Source organism: Nerophis lumbriciformis, linkage group LG04 (genome assembly GCF_033978685.3).
Source record: "Nerophis lumbriciformis linkage group LG04, RoL_Nlum_v2.1, whole genome shotgun sequence".
NCBI lineage: Eukaryota > Metazoa > Chordata > Actinopteri > Syngnathiformes > Syngnathidae > Nerophis > Nerophis lumbriciformis.
Window position 1 is genome coordinate 63,725,106 of NC_084551.2, and position 21,749 is coordinate 63,746,854.

The 21,749-nt window shown below is 39.7% G+C and overlaps 1 protein-coding gene across 2 annotated transcripts in view; it reads right to left on the reverse strand.

The window, feature by feature from the left end:
- usf2l (upstream transcription factor 2, c-fos interacting-like) overlaps nucleotides 1-17,458 on the reverse strand; it is a 64,639-nt gene extending 47,181 nt beyond the window's left edge. The window contains exons 1-3 of one of the 2 annotated variants that reach the window (XM_061958768.2): nucleotides 17,204-17,458; nucleotides 8,369-8,406; nucleotides 3,187-3,290 (exon numbers count right to left, since the gene is read on the reverse strand). In XM_061958768.2, the coding sequence (XP_061814752.1) occupies nucleotides 3,187-3,290; nucleotides 8,369-8,406; nucleotides 17,204-17,238 (177 nt within the window). In that variant the 5' untranslated portion in view covers nucleotides 17,239-17,458. The remainder of the gene's footprint in view (nucleotides 1-3,186; nucleotides 3,291-8,368; nucleotides 8,407-17,203) is intronic. The other variant, XM_061958767.2, reaches the window with a different exon arrangement.
- Between the last annotated feature and the right edge of the window lie 4,291 nt (nucleotides 17,459-21,749).

Below are 21,749 nucleotides of genomic sequence, written 5' to 3' on the forward strand. Positions count from 1 at the left end.
TATAATCTACTGCCTTGTTCAATTGTAAAAAATATTCTGTGCCTAAAATTCACATTTCTATCACAATTATCATACTGTAAACATGGTAAGCTAACTTCATTAAAATTAATAGTCCTGTCAATAGCATGGAATTACAATTCAAATGTAGTTTTTATGTAAGCCTTTCAAAAGAATTCAAAATATGAAAAATTAATGAAAATTAATTTAAGCCATCAGACACTTGAAAAGTGGCACATCACATCTCTAATGTAATCATTTTAACTTTTCAACAGAAATAGCACTGCAAAAATATTAAGGACATACTTCTGTATTTTGGTAGTTATGCTGTCAACATTTAACAAGATTTCTTCAACTTGGACTTGAAAGCATAAATAGTATAAACACTTTTAACAGTATAACAGTGCTAAACAATTCCAATAGATAACATTGGTGTCATTACCTTTTTGTGGCTAAAATCCAAATTTATTCTATCAGATTGATCAGACTGCAAAAATGATATGGTAACTTTATGATAAGGGCGACAAAAAACGTTGAAAGTTTTCCACTTGAATCGCTAGCAACGGCATTAGACTTGTGTTCTTTTGTCCCAACGTGGTCTTTTACATCGCTAATTCCTCCGTGTCCGATCGAAAAATCTTGTCTGCACAAGGTGCAATTCGCGTAGTTTTCACCCTTTTTGGAACGGATAATTATTCCCGGATAGGCTTTTGAATATTCTTCACGGAATGACTGCAGTTTTCTTTTCGGTTTAAGACTCGTTTGCGATTTTTCTCCGGCTGATTCCATGATCGTTCGCTCGTTTGGAAACAATGGCAACAGGTGCCTCGTGCTTGGCAGCGGTGCTATAAATAGCCTCGCGCATTTTTAAAAAATATATTTTTTTAATTAATGAAAAACCGTATTTTTTATCACTGCAACCGTAACCCGGAATAGGTTGATGAAAACCGTACTAATTACGGGAAAACCGGAGTAGTTGGCAGGTATGCATAATATGTTACGTTAACATACCAGTTGGTTATTTATGCCTCATATAACGTACACTTATTCAGCCTGTTGTTCACTATTCTTGATTTATTTTAAATTGCCTTTCAAATGTCTATTCTTGCTGTTGGCTTTTATCAAATACATTTCCCCCAAAAATGCGACTTATACTCCAGTGCGATTTATATATGTTTTTTTCCTTCTTTATTATGCGTTTTCGGCCGGTGCGACTTATACTCCGGAGCGACTTATACTCTGACAAATACGGTATAATGCTTGTGTTCTTATCTACAAACATTTTTCTTCTTCAAAAGGATATCATTTTGTATTTAGTTTTTTTTAAAAACGTGGTTAAAAGATTTCAGTATCAGTACTTTTTTGAAAATATTGAGCACATTTAAAAATACAGCAATAATAATGATAACAAGGATCATTTTGGTCACAATAACCATGATAAGAAATTGTCATATCGTGACATCCCGAGTCGCAACTCAAGCTAGCTAGTAGCCAGTAGCTGGCTACTCACAAGTGGGCGCAAAAAGGCGCTCGTCAAATACCCTCACCAGTGAAGCAGAAACACAAACATATTAAACAGTGGGCTTTCTAACAATTAGGAAGAGCTGTGTCATGTCTGTCCTCCCACACAAACCATATTAAAACTAAGGCTGAAACGACGCGTCGACGTAGTCGACGTCATCGGTTACGTAAATACGTCGACGCCGTTTTTGTGCGTCGGCACGTCGCATATTTACGTCACTCTACTTTACTGTCATGGCGGAGCGCAAAGCAGACGATGCGAGCGAGGGGAAAAAAGCACGCCAAAAGTCGTCAAAAGTGTGGGAGTATTTCAATAAACGGCCTAATAATGTTGTTGTATGCACACTGTGTCGAGCGGAAATGGCCTATCATAGCAGCACAACGGCTATGAACGAACATTTGAAAAGAAAACCCCCGACAGCGTTCTTGCCATCACCATCAACAAGTCAATCGTCCGCGTGCGTATACGTTGTCATTATTACACAAAAACATGAATGTGTCATTTGTATCTGCGTTGTAAATTCATAAACTAAAGCACCGTTTCGCTCTGAGAGGCGCGTTTGGCGTGCCTGTTCAGTGTTTACAAAGACGCGCTCCTCTTTAACGCTGTGGAGAGGCGGCGGCGGCGGCGAGGCAGGGCGCGCCGGGAGCGACGCCGCAATCGTGCCCAGGTGCGCGATCCGCGCAGTTGGAAGAGAAAAGACTTTGTGTAAAATTAAAAGATTGTAAACCTGGCAAAGCCGTCTGGCGTTCAGTCTGTCGGTCCTGAAAGAACCCCACGGCACAAGACGTGTCACAAACGCTAACGTTAATTAGTTGTGCAAATACCTTTTACAACATTAACAGTTACATATACTATGTACAAACCAACAATTAACTTTCACTTTAATCATACTATCATTGTTGTGTTATTAAGCAAAATAAGCAATACTTTTACTTTTGTTGAAATGTTTACACTGTACACTTTTTTGTATTGGATGTTTAGCTTTATTTTTGCACATTTTAGCAAATAAGCAATACTTTTACTTTTGTTGAAATGTTTACACTTGTTACAGAATATTTCCGTTTTGCACTTTTTTGTATTGGATGTTTATCTTTATTTTTGCACATTTTAAAGCAAAATAAGCAATACTTTTACTTTTGAAATGCTTATACTATTCCAGAATATTAAGATTTGCACTGGATGTTTACTTTTATATTTGCACATTAAAAAGCAAATAAGCTACTTTTAATTTTGTTAAATGTTAAAAGTTTTAAATGTTTACATTGTTACAGAATATTTTGTCATGTTGTTGTCAATGTTGACTGAGTGGCCATACTTTTTTTTTTGTAAATAAAAGCCATGCCTTTTGAAAAAACTGGCCTACATTTATTTTTTCCTCTTCATTTTAAATTAAAAAAAAAATCGGTAAAAGGAAAAATAATCTATAGATTAATCGAAAAAATAATCTATAGATTAACCGATTAATCGAAAAAAATAATCTATAGATTAATCGATAGAAAAATAATCGTTAGCTGCAGCCCTAATTAAAACTAAATATATTTTTCACCCCATCTTTTTCTATTTTCGTACATTTTTTAAAAAGCTCTCGGGAGCCAATAGGGCGGCACTAAAGAGCCACGGGTTGCCGACCCCAAGGTTAAACAGTTCCTTTAGTCTGGACTTACCTGTCCGCCCTCTGCACGGAACTGGTATTGTATGTTGTGATCCCCAAACGCTGAGGCCTGCTGTACGCTGGCTATCGTGACAGCCGTCTGCTCGTCGGTTCCGTCTGAAGAAGCCCAGAAGGAAATGTTTTTCAGTCACAACAACAACAACATCTAATAAGACATAATCTAGTAGTAGTGATTTAAAAACAAACAACAGATGGAATACTGTCAGGTCACAATGTCCTGCTGCACATTTATCAACACAAGCCAAGTCCCCATGAACTTCTAGTCCAGCAACTACCAGTAATATACAAACCCCGTTTCCATATGAGTTGGGGAAATTGTGTTAGATGTAAATATAAACGGAATACAATGATTTGCAAATCCTTTTCAACCCATATTCAGTTGAATATGCTACAAAGACAACATATTTGATGTTCAAACTGATAAACATTTTTTTTGTTGCAAATAATCATTAACTTTAGAATTTGATGCCAGCAACACGTGACAAAGAAGTTGGGAAAGGTGGCAATAAATACTGATAAAATTGAGGAATGCTCATCAAACACTTATTTGGAACATCCCACAGGTGAACAGGCAAATTGGGAACAGGTGGGTGCCATGATTGGGTATAAAAGTAGATTCCATGAAATGCTCAGTCATTCACAAACAAGGATGGGGCGAGGGTCACCACTTTGTCAACAAATGCATGAGCAAATTGTTGAACAGTTTAAGAAAAACCTCTCTCAACCAGCTATTGCAAGGAATTTAGGGATTTCACCATCTACGGTCCGTAATATCATCAAAGGGTTCAGAGAATCTGGAGAAATCACTGCACGTAAGCAGCTAAGCCCGTGACCTTCGATCACTCAGGCTGTACTGCACCAACAAACAACATCAGTGTGTAAAGGATATCACCACATGGGCTCAGGAACACTTCAGAAACCCACTGTCAGTAACTACAGTTAGTCGCTACATCTGTAAGTGCAAGTTAAAACTCTCCTATGCAAGGCAAAAACCGTTCATCAACAACACCCAGAAATGCCGTCTGCTTCGCTGGGCCTGAGCTCATCTAAGATGCCATCCATCCATCCATCTTCTTCCGCTTATCCGAGGTCGGGTCGCGGGGGCAGCAGCTTAAGCAGGGAAGCCCAGACTTCCCTCTCCCCAGTCACTTCGTCCAGCTCTTCCTGTGGGACCCCGAGGCGTTCCCAGGCCAGCCGGGAGACAGTGTTCCCAACGTGTCCTGGGTCTTCCTCGCGGCCTCCTACCGGTCGGACGTGCCCTAAACACCTCCCTAGGGAGGCATTCGGGTGGCATCCTGACCAGATGCCCGAACCACCTCATCTGGCTCCTCTCGATGTGGAGGAGCAGCGGCTTTACTTTGAGCTCCTCCCGGATGGCAGAGCTTCTCACCCTATCTCTAAGGGAGAGCCCCGCCACCCGGCGGAGGAAACTCATTTCGGCCGCTTGTACCCGTGATCTTGTCCTTTCGGTCATAACCCAAAGCTCATGACCATAGGTGAGGATGGGAACGTAGATCGACCGGTAAATTGAGAGCTTTGCCTTCCGGCTCAGCTCCTTCTTCACCACAACGGACCGATACAGCGTCCGCATTACTGAAGACGCCGCACCGATCCGCCTGTCGATCTCACGATTCACTCTTCCCTCACTCGTGAACAAGACTCCGAGGTACTTGAACTCCTCCACTTGGGGCAAGATCTCCTCCCCAACCCGGAGATGGCACTCCACCCTTTTCCGGGCGAGAACCATGGACTCGGACTTGGAGGTGCTGATTCTCATCCCAGTCGCTTCACACTCAGCTGCGAACCGATCCAGTGAGAGCTGAAGATCCTGGCCAGATGAAGCCATCAGGACCACATCATCTGCAAAAAGCAGAGACCTAATCCTGCAGCCACCAAACCAGATCCCCTCAACGCCTTGACTGTGCCTAGAAATTCTGTCCATAAAGGTTATGAACAGAATCGGTGACAAAGGGCAGCCTTGACGGAGTCCAACCCTCACTGGAAACGTGTCCGACTTACTACCGGCAATGCGGACCAAGCTCTGACACTGATCATACAGGGAGCGGACTGCCACAATCAGACAGTCCGATACCCCATACTCTCTGAGCACTCCCCACAGGACTTCCCGAGGGACACGGTCGAATGCTTTCTCCAAGTCCACAAAACACATGTAGACTGGTTGGGCAAACTCCCATGCACCCTCAAGGACCCTGCCGAGAGTATAGAGCTGGTCCACAGTTCCACGACCAGGACGAAAACCACACTGTTCCTCCTGAATCCGAGGTTCGACTATCCGGCGTAGCCTCCTCTCCAGTACATCTAAGATGGACTGATACAAAGTGGAAAAGTGTTCTGTGGTCTGACCAGTCCACATTTCAAATTGTTTTTGGAAACTGTGGACTGTGGACCAAAGAGGAAAAGAACCATCCGGATTGTTATAGGCGCAAAGTGGAAAAGCCAGCATCTGTGATGGTATGGGGGTGTATTAGTGCCCAAGACATGGGTAACTTACACATATGTGAAGGCGCCATTAATGCTGGAAGGTACATACAGGTTTTGGAGCAACATATGTTGCCATCCAAGCAACGGTACCATGGACTACCCTGCTTATTTCAGCAAGACAATGCCCAGCCACGTGTTACATCAACGTGGCTTCATAGTAAAAGAGTGCGGGTACTAGACTGGCCTGCCTGTAATCCAGACCTGTCTCCCATTGAAAATGTGAGGCGCATTATGAAGCCTAAAATAGCACAACGGAGACCCCCGGACTGTTAACTTAAGCTGTGCATCAAGCAAGAATGGGAAAGAATTCCACCTGAGAAGCTTAAAAATGTGTCTCCTCAGTTCCCAAACGTTTACTGAGTGTTGTTAAAAGGAAAGGCCATGTAACACAGTGGTGAACATGCCCTTTCCCAACTACTTTGGCACGTGTTGCAGCCATGAAATTCTAAGTTAATTATTATTTGCAAAAAAAAAATAAAGTTTATGAGTTTGAACATCAAATATGTTGTCTTTGTAGTGCATTCAATTGAATATGGGTTGAAAAGGATTTGCAAATCATTGTATTCCGTTTATATTTACATCTAACACAATTTCCCAACTCATATGGAAACGGGGTTTGTAGTTTCAGTGCACTTATTATGCAAAAGTTGACTTATGTGGACAAATACTGGCATTTAAAGTTTTCCTTCAGTCAAAAAAATATACCACACATAAATATTTAATTATGTGTCTGCATCTTTGATTAAAATACCTTACATGGCACTCTTAACATAGTAAATTATAATCCTCTAGGTAAGTTATATTGCATGATATGTGTATATTTTATACATCAATTCATACATTTTAACCACCATGTTGGCTGCAGCCAGAAGGGACGCTGTTGGTTAATTGTGGCATAATGTCAGCCCTCCTATGCAATCAGGTGACTTAGAGGCACATCTGGGTTTCAAGTGGCGGGCTAGAGTCCCATCAGGCTAATGTTTATTTACCAGCAACAGTGCACAATTGGGCGTATTTTGAAAGGTTTAGGAGGGAAATGTAAACGCTATCCTGAAACAATATTAAAATGGTATTGGGTGGATTTATACACTCTTAGAAAATATAATTTTCTAAAGATTTAAACCACCATCACCGAAGTCGTCGATGAAACTGAAAGTTACTGCTCGACCGCACTTCCTTCCACACTGACGAGGATTTAAAGTAGAAAGGATTAGATGCACAACATGTCTTTACATTTGGAGGGTTTCACCATTTAAGCATTAATCCGTAAAAGATAATGTTGGACTTGTTCATGCAACAGTAAGTAATGTATTTAATCGTATGATCATGATTGATTGATTGATTGATACTTTTATTAGTAGATTGCACAGTACAGTACCGTATTTTCCGCACTATTAGCCGCACCTAAAAACCACAAATTTACTCAAAAGCTGACAGTGCGGCTTATAACCCGGTGCGCTTTATATATGGATTAATATTAAGATTCATTTTCATAAAGTTTCGGTCTCGTAACTACGGTAAACAGCCGCCATCTTTTTTCCCCGTAGAAGAGGAAGTGCTTCTTCTTCTACGCAAGCAACCGCCAAGGTAAGCACCCGCCCCCATAGAACAGGAAGCGCTTCTTCTTCTACTGTAAGCAACCACCCGCCCGCGTAGAAGAAGAAGAAGGGCGCGGGTATTACGTTTCATTTCCTTTGTGTGTTTACATCTGTAAAGACCACAAAATGGCTCCTACTAAGCGACAGGTTTCCGGTTCATGAAAAGACGCAATCTCTCCATCCGCACACGGACTACTATTTCACAGCAACTGCCTAAAGACTTTCAAGAAAAGCTGGCTACTTTCCGTGCATATTGTAAAAACAAGATAGCTGAAAAAAAGATCCGGCCAGAGAACATTATCAACATGGACGAGGTTCCACTGACTTTTGATATTCCTGTGAACCGCACTGTGGATACAACGGGAGCACGTACGGTGAATATTCGCACCACAGGGAATGAGAAGTCATCCTTCACTGTGGTTCTAGCTTGCCATGCTAATGGCCAGAAACTTCCACCCATGGTGATATTCAAAAGGAAGACCTTGCCAAAAGAGACCTTTCCAGCCGGCGTCATCATAAAAGCTAACTCGAAGGGATGGATGGATGAAGAAAAGATGAGCGAGTGGTTAAGGTAAGTTTACGCGAAGAGGCCGGGTGGCTTTTTTCACGCAGCTCCGTCTATGTTGATATACGATTCCATGCGCGCCCACATCACGCTGGTTTTTAATATATTATTAAAGTTTGACTGACCTATCTGACTGTTTTTTTGACATTCCTTTAGCGCAGTTAGATGCGGCTTATAACCCGAGGCGGCTTATAGGTGGACAAAGTTTTGAAATATGCCGTTCATTGAAGGCGCGGCTTATAACCCAGGGCGCCTTATGGTGCGGAAAATACGGTACATCAACAATATATCCTCTGCAGCCTCTTGGATAGATTAAAAAAAATCGATACACATTTTTTTTTCATCAATTAAGAACCATTACAAATAAGAATTGTGATTAATTTAAAAACAAATGTTTTGACACCCCTATAAAACTACGGTGGCCTAACATGTCTGTCCATGCATTTCCACACATACAAACATACAGCATATTTATTTATGTACAAGTAATATTTGTATTTAACGTTTACCTTCAGATGCCTGCCCGTCTTCTTCTTGTTTATCTTGGCTGCAGATAAACACAAAAAAATGACAGTTTTAGTGAGCACAACTGTTGTCAGAAATAAAACCGGTGTAGTTCAGTACTATTATCCGAACCATTGATTTACAAGAAATACATACTTGGTGGTCACTTCAGTGCAGTCTAGTTTGTGATCACGCTTGTATCTTTTTATCAGTGGACCAAATCATGCTCTCCAGTTAAGCATTTGCATAAAGCTGTTCGGTCTAGTCCTTTTGGTCCTAGTCTGCGTTCACTCAGCAAATAGACTTAACCAGACCAAAAAAAAGACAAGCATGAGGGGGTCCTATCATGCAAAAGCAACATTTATTACCCACTGGTACCCGCTGTTGTGTATTTGAGACCTGGAGAAGTCCCGAAAATGTGAAATGAAACCGTTGCAGAATTGCAAAGATACAGGGGGGAAACAAGCAGTTTGGAATTTGCTCATTTCGTTTTTTCCCCAACTGTGACGTCAGCGGATTATCCACACATGGTATAAGTGCTTTGCATGGGTACGCCATCTCACGTTGTATAAGCTCCTTTTCTGCTATCCTCTTGTTGTGGGGCAGACTGGCTCATACATGTACATGCATCCTCCGCTGCTGCCAATTCTAATACAAAGTAGCGTATATTTCTAACTTATATCTGTCAGTAAACTCGCCATGGAAGCGCTAAAAACTACAACAAAAATGGCGGGGAAGAAAACGCTGTTGTAGCGTAGCCATGGAAATAAGACCGCCTACAAAACGGCGCCTCCTGAAGAGATGTTAAGAAAGCAGCTTGAAAGCGGCGTGGAAAACATAATCTATGCAAACTTTTGACCAAAGAACCACCATTACATGTTATGATATGACCCTTCAAAACAACATAAATCCAATATATTTTACAGTCGTGGTCAAAAGTTGTACACTTGTACCACAGAACTTTCCTCCAGAAGGTCTTATCTTTGTCCATGTGATGTCAGATGAAACAAAAATGGAGCTGTTTGGCCACAATACCCAGCGATATGTTTCGAAGAGATAAGGTGAGGCCTTTAATCCCAGGAACACTAGGCCTACCGTCAGAGGTGGGTAGAGTGGCCAGAAATTGTACTCAAGTAAGAGTACTGTTACTTTAGAGATTTATTACTCAAGTAAAAGTAAGGAGTAGTCACCCAAATATTTACTTGAGTAAAAGTAAAAAGTATGTTGTGAAAAAACTACTCAAGTACTGAGTAACTGATGAGTAACATACACACACATATCATATATATATATATATATATATATATATATATATATATATATATACACACACACACATTTATATATATATATATATATATATATATATATATACACACACACATTTATATATATATATATATATATATATATATATAATTTATATTTATTTATTTTGCCGTTTTTGTTTACATGTTAAAGGTGTTTTAATGAATATACATGCATGTTTAACACATATAGATTCCTTTCTTTCATGAAGACAAGAATATAAGTTGGTGTATTACCTGATTCTGATGACTTGCATTGATTGTAATCAGACAGTAGTGATGATAACGTCCACGTTTTCAAATGGAGGAGAAAAAAAGTTCCTCCTTTCTGTCTAATACCACATAAAAGTGGTTGGTTTTTGGCTTCTTATTTGTCCAGCTTCCATATTCGTTTTTATATACTTTACAAGAAATACATTGGCGGCAAACTCCGTAGCTTGCTAGCTTGTTTGCGCTGGCTTTCGGAGACTCTTGTTTTGAAAGCGCAGGCGCGATGGAGCAGCACTTTTATTGTGAAGACAGGAACTGTGCAGTCAGTCTTTAGGCTTTTGACGGGATGTACGGTTGAAATAAAAGGGTCTTTTTTCCTTCACACTTTTGATTGATTGATTGAAACTTTTATTAGTAGATTGCACAGTACAGTACATATTCCGTACAATTGACCACTAAATGGTAACACCCCAATAAGTTTTTCAACTTATTTAAGTCAGGTCATGTGACTGCCTGGCTCTGTTTGATTGGTCCAACGTCACCAGTGACTGCATCTGATTGGTGGAACGGAGTGAACGTCACCAGTGACTGTATTTGTTGAAACGCAGGCACTATGAAGGTCTGTCTGACAGACCACAACAAACAAAGCGTGCATTAACAGATCGATAAAAAATAGTAGCGAGTAGCGAGCTGAATGTCGATAAAAGTAGCGGAGTAAAAGTAGCGTTTCTTCTCTATAAATATACTCAAGTAAAAGTAAAAGTATGTTGCAATAAAACTACTCTTAGAAGTACAATTTATCCCAAAAGTTACTCAAGTAGATGTAACGGAGTAAATGTAGCGCGTTACTACCCACCTCTGCCTACCGTCAAGCATGGTGGTGGTAATATTATGCTCCGGGCCTGTTTTGCTGCCAATGGAACTGGTAGTTTGCAGAGAGTAAATGGGACAATGAAAAAGGAGGATTACCTCCAAATTGTTCAGGACAAGCTAAAATCATCAGCCCGGAGGTTGGGTCTTGGGCACAGTTGGGTGTTCCAACAGGACAATGACCCCAAACACACGTCAAAAGTGGTAAAGGAATGGCTAAATCAGGCTAGAATGAAGGTTTTAGAATGGCCTTCCCAAAGTCCTGACTTAAACGTGTGAACAATGCTGAAGAAACAAGTCCATGTCAGAAAAGCAACACATTTAGCTGAACTGCACCAATATTGTGGTCAAAAATTCAACCAGAAGCTTGTGGATGGCTACCAAAAGCGCCTTATTGTAGTGAAACTTGCCAAGGGACATGTAAGCAAATATTAACATTGCAAAGTGTGTATACTTTTGACCCAGCACATTAACTCACATTTTCAGTAGACCCATAATAAATTCATAAAAGAAGCAAACTTCATGAATGTTTTTGTGACCAACAAGTATGTGCTCCAATTACTCTATCACAAAAAAATAAGAGTTGTAGAAATGATTGGAAACTCAAGACAACCATGACATGATGTTCTTTACAAGTGTATGTACACTTTTGACCACCACTGTAATACATATATATATATATATATATATATATATATATATACTGTATATTAGGGCTGTGAATCTTTGGGTGTCCCACGATTCGATTCAATATCGATTCTTGGGGTCACGATTCGATTCAAAATCGATTTTTTTCGATTCAGCGCGATTCTCGATTCAAAAACAATATTTTCCCGATTGAAAAGGATTCTCTATTCATTCAATACATAGGATTTCAGCAGTCTGCTGACATGCAAGCAGAGTAGTAGATTTTTGTAAAAAGCTTTTATAATTGTAAAGGACAATGTTTTATCAACTGATTGCAATAATGTAAATGTGTTTTAACTATTAAATGAACCAAAAATATGACTTATTTTATCTTTGTGAAAATACTGGACACTGTGTGTTGTCAAGCTTATGAGATGCGATGCAAGTGTAAGCCACTGTGACACTATTGTTCTTTTTTATAAATGTCTAATGATAATGTCAATGAGGGATTTTTAATCACTGCTATGTTGAAATTGTAACTAATATTGATACTGTTGTTGATAATATTCATTTTTGTTTCACTACCTTTGGTTTGTTCTGTGTCGTGTTTGTGTCTCCTCTCAATTGCTCTGTTTATTGCAGTTTTGAGTGTTGCTGGGTCGGGTTTGGTTTTGGAATTGGATTGCATTGTTATGGTATTGCTGTGTATTGTTTTGTTGAATTGATTAATTAAAAAATAATAATAATTAAAAAAAATTATAAATAAATAAAAAATTAGATTTTTTAAAAATGAGAATCGATTCTGAATCGCACAACGTAAGAATCACGATGCGAATTAGAATCAATTTTTCCCCACACCCCTAATATATATATATATATATATATATATATACAAACCGCGTTTCCATATGAGTTGGGAAATTGTGTTAGATGTAAATATAAACGAAATACAATGATTTGCGAATCCTTTTCAACCCATATTCAGTTGAATGCACTACAAAGACAAGATATTTGATGTTCAAACTCACAAACTTTTTTTTTTTTTTTGCAAATAATTAACTTAGAATTTAATGGCTGCAACACGTGCCAAAGTAGTTGGGAAAGGGCATGTTCACCACTGTGTTACATCACCTTTTCTTTTAACAACACGTTTAAACGATTGGGATCTGAGGAAACTAATTGTTGAAGCTTTGAAAGTGGAATTCTTTCCCAATCTTGTTTTATGTAGAGCTTCAGTCGTTCAACAGTCCGGGGTCTCAGCTGTCGTATTTTACGCTTCATTATGCGCCACACATTTTCGATGGGAGACAGGTCTGGACTGCAGGCGGAGCCAGGAAAGTACCCGCACTCTTTTTTTACGAAGCCACGCTGTTGTAACACGTGCTGAATGTGGCTTGGCCTTGTCTTGCTGAAATAAGCAGGGGCGTCCATGAAAAAGACGGTACTTAGATGGCAGCACATGTTGTTCCAAAACCTGTATGTACCTTTCAGCATTAATGGTGCCTTTACAGATGTGTAAGTTACCCAAGCCTTGGGCACTAATGCACCCCCATACCATCACAGATGCTGGCTTTTGAACTTTGCGTCGATAACAGTCTGGATGGTTCGCTTCCCCTTTGGTCCGGATGACACGATGTCGAATATTCCCAAAAACAATTTGAAACGTGGACTCGTCAGACCACAGAACACTTTTCCACTTTGCATGAGTCCATCTTAGATGATCTCGGGCCCAGAGAAGCTGGCGGCGTTTCTGGATGTTGTTGATAAATGGCTTTCGCTTTGCATAGTAGAGCTTTAACTTGCACTTACAGATGTAGCGACCAACTGTATTTAGTGACAGTGTTTTTCTGAAGTGCTCCTGAGCTCATGTGGTGATATCCTTTAGAGATTGATGTTGGTTTTTGATACAGTGCCATCTGAGGGATCGAAGGTCACGGTCATTCAATGTTGGTTTCCGGCCATGCCGCTTACGTGGAGTGATTTCTCCAGATTCTCTGAACCTTTTGATGATATTATGGACTGTAGATGTTGAAATCCCTACATTTCTTGCAATTGCACTTTGAGAAACGTTGTTCTTAAACTGTTTTGACTATTTGCTCACGCAGTTGTGGACAAAAGGGGTGTACCTCGCCCCATCCTTTATTGTGAAAGACTGAGCATTTTTTGGGAAGCTGTTTTTATACCCAATCATGGCACCCACCTGTTCCCAATTAGTTTGCACACCTGTGGGATGTTCCAAATAAGTGTTTGATGAGCATTCCTCAACTTTTTCAGTATTTATTGCCACCTTTCCCAACTTCTTTGTCACGTGTTGCTGGCATCAAATTCTAAAGTTAATGATTATTTGCAACAAAAAAAATGTTTATCAGTTTGAACATCAAATATGTTGTCTTTGTAGCATATTCAACTGAATATGGGTTGAAAAGGATTTGCAAATCATTGTATTCTGTTTATATTTACATCTAACCAGAGGTGGGTAGTAACGCGCTACATTTACTTTGTTACATCTACTTGAGTAACTTTTGGGATAAATTGTACTTCTAAGAGTAGTTTTAATGCAACATACTTTTACTTAAGTATATTTATAGAGAAGGAACGCTACTTTTACTCCGCTACTTTTATCTTCATTCAGCTCGCTACTCGCTACTAATTTTTATCAATCTGTTAATGCACGCTTTGTTTGTTTTGGTCTGTCAGACAGACCTTCAAAGTGCCTGCCTTACTGGTGACGTTGCACTTCGTTCCACCAATCAGATGCAGTCACTGGTGACGTTGGACCAATCAAACAGAGCCAGGTGGTCACATGACCTGACTTAAACAAGTTGAAAAACTTATTGGGGTGCTACCATTTAGTGGTCAATTGTACGGAATGCGTACTGTACTGTGCAATCTAATAATAAAAGTTCCAATCAATCAATCAAAAGTGTGAAGGAAAAAAGATACTTTTTTTATTTCAACCGTACATCCCGTCAAAAGCCTAAAGACTGACCGCACATGAGGACGTTCCTGTCTTCACAATAAAGTGCCGCTCCATCGCGCTTGCGCTTTCAAAACAAGTATGGCGTCACGCCATATTTTCTTCTCCTCCATTTGAAAACGTGGACGTTATAATCCCTACTGTCTGATTACAATCAACGCAAGTCATCAGAATCAGGTAATACACCAACTTATATTCTAGTCTTCACGAAAGAAAGGAATCTATATGTTAAACATGCATGTATATTCATTAAAACACCTTTAACATGTAAACAAAAACAGCAAAATAAATACATATAAATAATTAACTGTATATATCAATGTATATGTATGTATGTATATATATATACACAGGTAAAAACCAGTAAATTAGAATATTTTGAAAAACTTGATTTATTTCAGTAATTGCATTCAAAAGGTGTAACTTGTACATTATATTTATTCATTGCACACAGACTGATGCATTCAAATGTTTATTTCATTTAATTTTGATGATTTGAAGTGGCAACAAATGAAAATCCAAAATTCCGTGTGTCACAAAATTAGAATATTACTTAAGGCTAATACAAAAAAGGGATTTTTAGAAATGTTGGCCAACTGAAAAGTATGAAAATGAAAAATATGAGCATGTACAATACTCAATACTTGGTTGGAGCTCCTTTTGCCTCAATTACTGCGTTAATGCGGCGTGGCATGGAGTCGATGAGTTTCTGGCACTGCTCAGGTGTTATGAGAGCCCAGGTTGCTCTGATAGTGGCCTTCAACTCTTCTGCGTTTTTGGGTCTGGCATTCTGCATCTTCCTTTTCACAATACCCCACAGATTTTCTATGGGGCTAAGGTCAGGGGAGTTGGCGGGCCAATTTAGAACAGAAATACCATGGTCCGTAAACCAGGCACGGGTAGATTTTGCGCTGTGTGCAGGCGCCAAGTCCTGTTGGAACTTGAAATCTCCATCTCCATAGAGCAGGTCAGCAGCAGGAAGCATGAAGTGCTCTAAAACTTGCTGGTAGACGGCTGCGTTGACCCTGGATCTCAGGAAACAGAGTGGACCGACACCAGCAGATGACATGGCACCCCAAACCATCACCCAACCATGCAAATTTTGCATTTCCTTTGGAAATTGAGGTCCCAGAGTCTGGAGGAAGACAGGAGAGGCACAGGATCCACGTTGCCTGAAGTCTAGTGTAAAGTTTCCACCATCAGTGATGGTTTGGGGTGCCATGTCATCTGCTGGTGTCGGTCCACTCTGTTTCCTGAGATCCAGGGTCAACGCAGCCGTCTACCAGCAAGTTTTAGAGCATTTCATGCTTCCTGCTGCTGACCTGCTCTATGGAGATGGAGATTTCAAGTTCCAACAGGACTTGGCGCCTGCACACAGCGCAAAATCTACCCGTGCCTGGTTTACGGACCATGGTATTTCTGTTCTAAATTGGCCCGCCAACTCCCCTGACCTTAGCCCCATAGAAAATCTGTGGGGTATTGTGAAAAGGAAGATGCAGAATGCCAGACCCAAAAACGCAGAAGAGTTGAAGGCCACTATCAGAGCAACCTAGGCTCTCATAACACCTGAGCAGTGACAGAAACTCATCGACTCCATGCCACGCCGCATTAACGCAGTAATTGAGGCAAAAGGAGCTCCAACCAAGTATTGAGTATTGTACATGCTCATATTTTTCATTTTCATACTTTTCAGTTGGCCAACATTTCTAAAAATCCCTTTTTTGTATTAGCCTTAAGTAATATTCTAATTTTGTGACACACGGAATTTTGGATTTTCATTTGTTGCCACTTCAAATCATCAAAATTAAATGAAATAAACATTTGAATGCATCAGTCTGTGTGCTATGAATAAATATAATGTACAAGTTACACCTTTTGAATGCAATTACTGAAATAAATCAAGTTTTTCAAAATATTCTAATTTACTGGCTTTTACCTGTATGTATGTATGTATGTATATATATATATATATATATATATATATATATGATATGATATGAGTGTGTATGTTACTCATCAGTTACTCAGTACTTGAGTAGTTTTTTCACAACATACTTTTTACTTTTACTCAAGTAAATATTTGGGTGACTACTCCTTACTTTTACTTGAGTAATACATCTCTAAAGTAACAGTACTCTTACTTGAGTACAATTTCTGGCTACTCTACCCACCTCTGCATCTAACACAATTTCCCAACTCATATGGAAACGGGGTTTGTAAATTGCAAGAACAAATAATCAAAAATCCTCTATATGTCAAAAGCGCTTTGCTGTTTTTAATAATTTATTGCAAAAACGATGTAATATTGAATATATTCTAGAGGCTGTTTTGGGCACTTTAGTAAAAACGTTTTAAGAATGATGGATTTAATATGGATATGAAGCTGAGGCATTAAAACTGCGGAGCTATCCTAACAGAGACGATCTTTGACTAGCGTAAATATAATGTGTTATTTTAATGTATGACTTTATTTATGGCTATAGTTTGAGTTATTAAAAAGTGTTATGGTACGGCAAAGCCCTTACATTGACATTATTTACAGGTTAGACACAACTTTGTTATAATATGTCCTTCTTAACAATTGAGTTGAATACTCGCTCTGTTGATGTTTTAAAAGCTAGCCCCGAGCTAACTTTGCTAGCATCATTGTGGTCATTTATACCCAACAAGTCACCCTGTTTTGCGGCTCAAACCACACACCAGCACGCGGCTCACCAAACTTCCCTCGCCGACAAAAGTGCAGCAAAATCTGCCGCTTTTTCTCGCTTCGACCCGGTTGGAATAAAAGCGCTGGGCTAGCATGTAGCATTGTTAGCTCGGAGTCAGTTAGCCATTTTGTTGTTGTTTACCTGGCTGTGTCCAGACTGTGTTCCAGCATATCCATCAGGGTCGCGGTGCAGTGCGCTGCTGTGGGTGCCGGGGGGACGGAGGTGGAGATGGAGATGGAGGTCTGATCACGGGAACAAACACTCGGGTCATGTGAGAGGAGAACCAGGACACGTGAGACGAGGCTCGGCGGCGCTGCACTCAAAATGGCGGCCGCTGGCTGAGGTGAGGTTCTTAACTCCTACTTCTTTCTGCTGTGAGGTGAGGTTCTTAACTCCTACTTCTTTCTGCTGTGAGGTGAGGTTCTTAACTCCTACTTCTTTCTGCTGTGAGGTGAGGTTCTTAACTCCTACTTCTTTCTGCTGTGAGGTGAGGTTCTTAACTCCTATTTCTTTCTGCTGGCTGAGGTGAGGTTCTTAACTCCTACTTCTTTCTGCTGTGAGGTGAGGTTCTTAACTCCTACTTCTTTCTGCTGGCTGAGGTGAGGTTCTTAACTCCTACTTCTTTCTGCTGTGAGGTGAGGTGAGGTTCTTAACTCCTACTTCTTTCTGCTGGCTGAGGTGAGGTTCTTAACTCCTACTTCTTTCTGCTGTGAGGTGAGGTTCTTAACTCCTACTTCTTTCTGCTGTGAGGTGAGGTTCTTAACTCCTACTTCTTTCTGCTGTGAGGTGAGGTGAGGTTCTTAACTCCTACTTCTTTCTGCTGGCTGAGGTGAGGTTCTTAACTCCTACTTCTTTCTGCTGTGAGGTGAGGTTCTTAACTCCTACTTCTTTCTGCTGTGAGGTGAGGTGAGGTTCTTAACTCCTACTTCTTTCTGCTGGCTGAGGTGAGGTTCTTAACTCCTACTTCTTTCTGCTGTGAGGTGAGGTTCTTAACTCCTACTTCTTTCTGCTGTGAGGTGAGGTTCTTAACTCCTACTTCTTTCTGCTGTGAGGTGAGGTGAGGTTCTTAACTCCTACTTCTTTCTGCTGGCTGAGGTGAGGTTCTTAACTCCTACTTCTTTCTGCTGTGAGGTGAGGTTCTTAACTCCTACTTCTTTCTGCTGTGAGGTGAGGTTCTTAACTCCTACTTCTTTCTGCTGTGAGGTGAGGTGAGGTTCTTAACTCCTACTTCTTTCTGCTGGCTGAGGTGAGGTTCTTAACTCCTACTTCTTTCTGCTGTGAGGTGAGGTTCTTAACTCCTACTTCTTTCTGCTGTGAGGTGAGGTTCTTAACTCCTACTTCTTTCTGCTGGCTGAGGTGAGGTGAGGTTCTTAACTCCTACTTCTTTCTGCTGGCTGAGGTGAGGTGAGGTTCTTAACTCCTACTTCTTTCTGCTGTGAGGTGAGGTTCTTAACTCCTACTTCTTTCTGCTGGCTGAGGTGAGGTTCTTAACTCCTACTTCTTTCTGCTGTGAGGTGAGGTTCTTAACTCCTACTTCTTTCTGCTGGCTGAGTTGAGGTGACTCCACACATTTATTAACAACTCTTACTTTCCAAGGCCGCTTAAACACATTACCGTATTTTCCGCACCATAAGGCGCCCTGGGTTATAAGCCGCGCCTTCAATGAACGGCATATTTCAAAACTTTGTCCACCTATAAGACGCCCCGTGTTATAAGCCGCATCTAACTGCGCTAAAGGAATGTCAAAAAAACAGTCAGATAGGTCAGTCAAACTTTAATAATATATTAAAAACCAGCGTGATGTGGGCGCGCATGGAGTCGTATATCAACATGGACGGAGCTGCGTGAAAAAAGCCACCCGGCCTCTTCGCGTAAACTTACCTTAACCACTCGCTCATCTTTTCTTCATCCATCCCTTCGAGTTAGCTTTTATGATGACGCCGGCTGGAAAGGTCTCTTTTGGCAAGGTCTTCCTTTTGAATATCACCATGGGTGGAAGTTTCTGGCCATTAGCATGGCAAGCTAGAACCACAGTGAAGGATGACTTCTCATTCCCTGTGGTGCGAATATTCACCGTACGTGCTCCCGTTGTATCCACAGTGCGGTTCACAGGAATATCAAAAGTCAGTGGAACCTCGTCCATGTTGATAATGTTCTCTGGCCGGATCTTTTTTTCAGCTATCTTGTTTTTACAATATGCACGGAAAGTAGCCAGCTTTTCTTGAAAGTCTTTAGGCAGTTGCTGTGAAATAGTAATCCGTGTGCGGATGGAGAGATTGCGTCTTTTCATGAACCGGATCCCTGTCGCTTAGTAGGAGCCATTTTGTGGTCTTTACAGATGTAAACACACAAAGGAAATGAAACGTAATATTCGCGCGCTTCTTCTTCTTCTACGCGGGCGGGTGGTTGCTTACAGTAGAAGAAGAAGCGCTTCCTGTTCTATGGGGGCGGGTGCTTACCTTGGCGGTTGCTTGCGTAGAAGAAGAAGCACTTCCTCTTCTACGGGGAAAGAAGATGGCGGCTGTTTACCGTAGTTGCGAGACCGAAACTTTATGAAAATGAATCTTAATATTAATCCATATATAAAGCGCACCGGGTTATAAGGCGCACTGTCAGCTTTTGAGAAAATTTGTGGTTTTTAGGTGCGCCTTATAGTGCGGAAAATACGGTACAATTGATTTTTTTACGTCTAAATTGTGACTTTTAGCGACACTGCGAACCATTCGAAGTACTAACAAGACTACTTACTGTATTTACAAGTTGTGATAAGGGAGCTTCATCTGCGGCTTTGTGGGGAAACTGAATTTATTAGTGACGGGTTGATGAGGCTGAAGCGTTTCGACACATTGCAAAACTGTATTGATACTGTGTCGATACTGTGTCACTAAATACTGACATCTGCTGGACATTAAAAATCCCTACAGGCAACCTATGGACCGACTCAACTGACACTGATTTGATGCCCTAGTACAGGGGTCACCAACCTTTTTGAAACCAAAAACTACTTCTTGGGTACTGATTAATGCGAAGGGCTACCAGTTTGATACACACTTAAATAAATAAATATATTGTCATTTGTAAGTTACACGTAAGTGTGATTTAAACAAGAATAGCTAAATAAATACATTTATATTTATAAAAAAATGGGTATTTATGTCTGTCATTCCATCGTACATTTTTTTTTTCCTTTTACGGAAGGTTTTTTTGTAGAGAATAAATGATGAAAAAAACACTTAATTGAACGGTTTAAAAGAGGAGAAAACACGAAAAAATTAAAAATAAAATTTTGAAACATAGTTTATCTTCAATTTCGACTCTTTATAATTCAAAATTCAACCGACAAAAAGAAGAGAAAAACTAGCTTATTTGAATCTTTTTGAAAAAATTTAAAAAAGAATTTATGGAACATCATTAGTAATTTTTCCTGATTAAGATACATTTTAGAATTTTGATGACATGTTTTAAATTGGTTAAAATCCAATCTGCACTTTGTTAGAATATTTAACAAATTGGACCAAGCTATATTTCTAACAAAGACAAATCAGTATTTCTTCTAGATTTTCCAGAACAAAAATTTTAAAAGAAATTCAAAATACTTTGAAATAAGATTTAAATTTGATTCTACAGATTTTCTAGATTTGCCAGAATAATTGTTTTGAATTTTAATCATAGTAAGTTTGAAGAAATATTTCACAAATATTCTTCGTCGAAAAAACAGAAGCTACAGTATTTATTATTCTTTACAATAAAAAATAAATAAATTTACTTGAACATTGATTTAAATTGTCAGGAAAGAAGAGGAAGAAATTTAAAAGGTAAAAAGGTGTATTTGTTTAAAAATCCTAAAATCATTTTTAAGGTTGTATTTTTTTCTCTAAAATTGTATTTCTAAAAGTAATAAGAAGCAAAGTAAAAAATAAATGAATTTATTTAAACAAGTGAAGACCCATCCATCCATCCATTTTCTACCGCTTATTCCAAGTGAAGACCAAGTCTTTAAAATATTTTATTGGATTTTCAAATTCTATTTGAGTTTTGTCTCTTTTAGAATTAAAAATGTCGAGCAAAGCGAGACCAGCTTGCTAGTAAATAAATAAAATTAAAAAAATTGAGGCAGCTCACTGGTAAGTGCTGCTCTTTGAGCTATTTTTAGAACAGGCCAGCGGGCGACTGATCTGGTCCTTACGGGCTACCTGGTGACCGCGGGCGCCGCGTTGGTGACCCCTGCCCTAGTATATACAATAATATAAACCAAGTCATTGTATTTCATTTAGGATTATTTCATATCTTCATTTAAATACAAATATATTTGTATCTTTTTTAGATACAGTCAATGAATAATGTGAACATGTATCATAACATGGAAATTTAAGAGAACATGTTGTGGATGATTGTGGACTTGCAATTTTTTTAATTGTATTTTTTTAACACATTTTTATAAAAAAAAAAAAAAAAAAAAAGTTTTTCCGACGTATTACATTTTAGACGATTTCTCTTCTTAGTTATTATTTCTCCGGCTGTAGAAAAGAGCCGCTCACAGGGCACAGAGGAGGCGACACAGTTGGCGTATCGGTCACGTGACCAAAACAGCTCATGATCGGTCACGTGACTTTCTAAAAGCGGTACGCGCACCGACACAGGGTTTTGCTCTATGAGCTCGACGCATGCGCCGATGCATCGGTGTTGC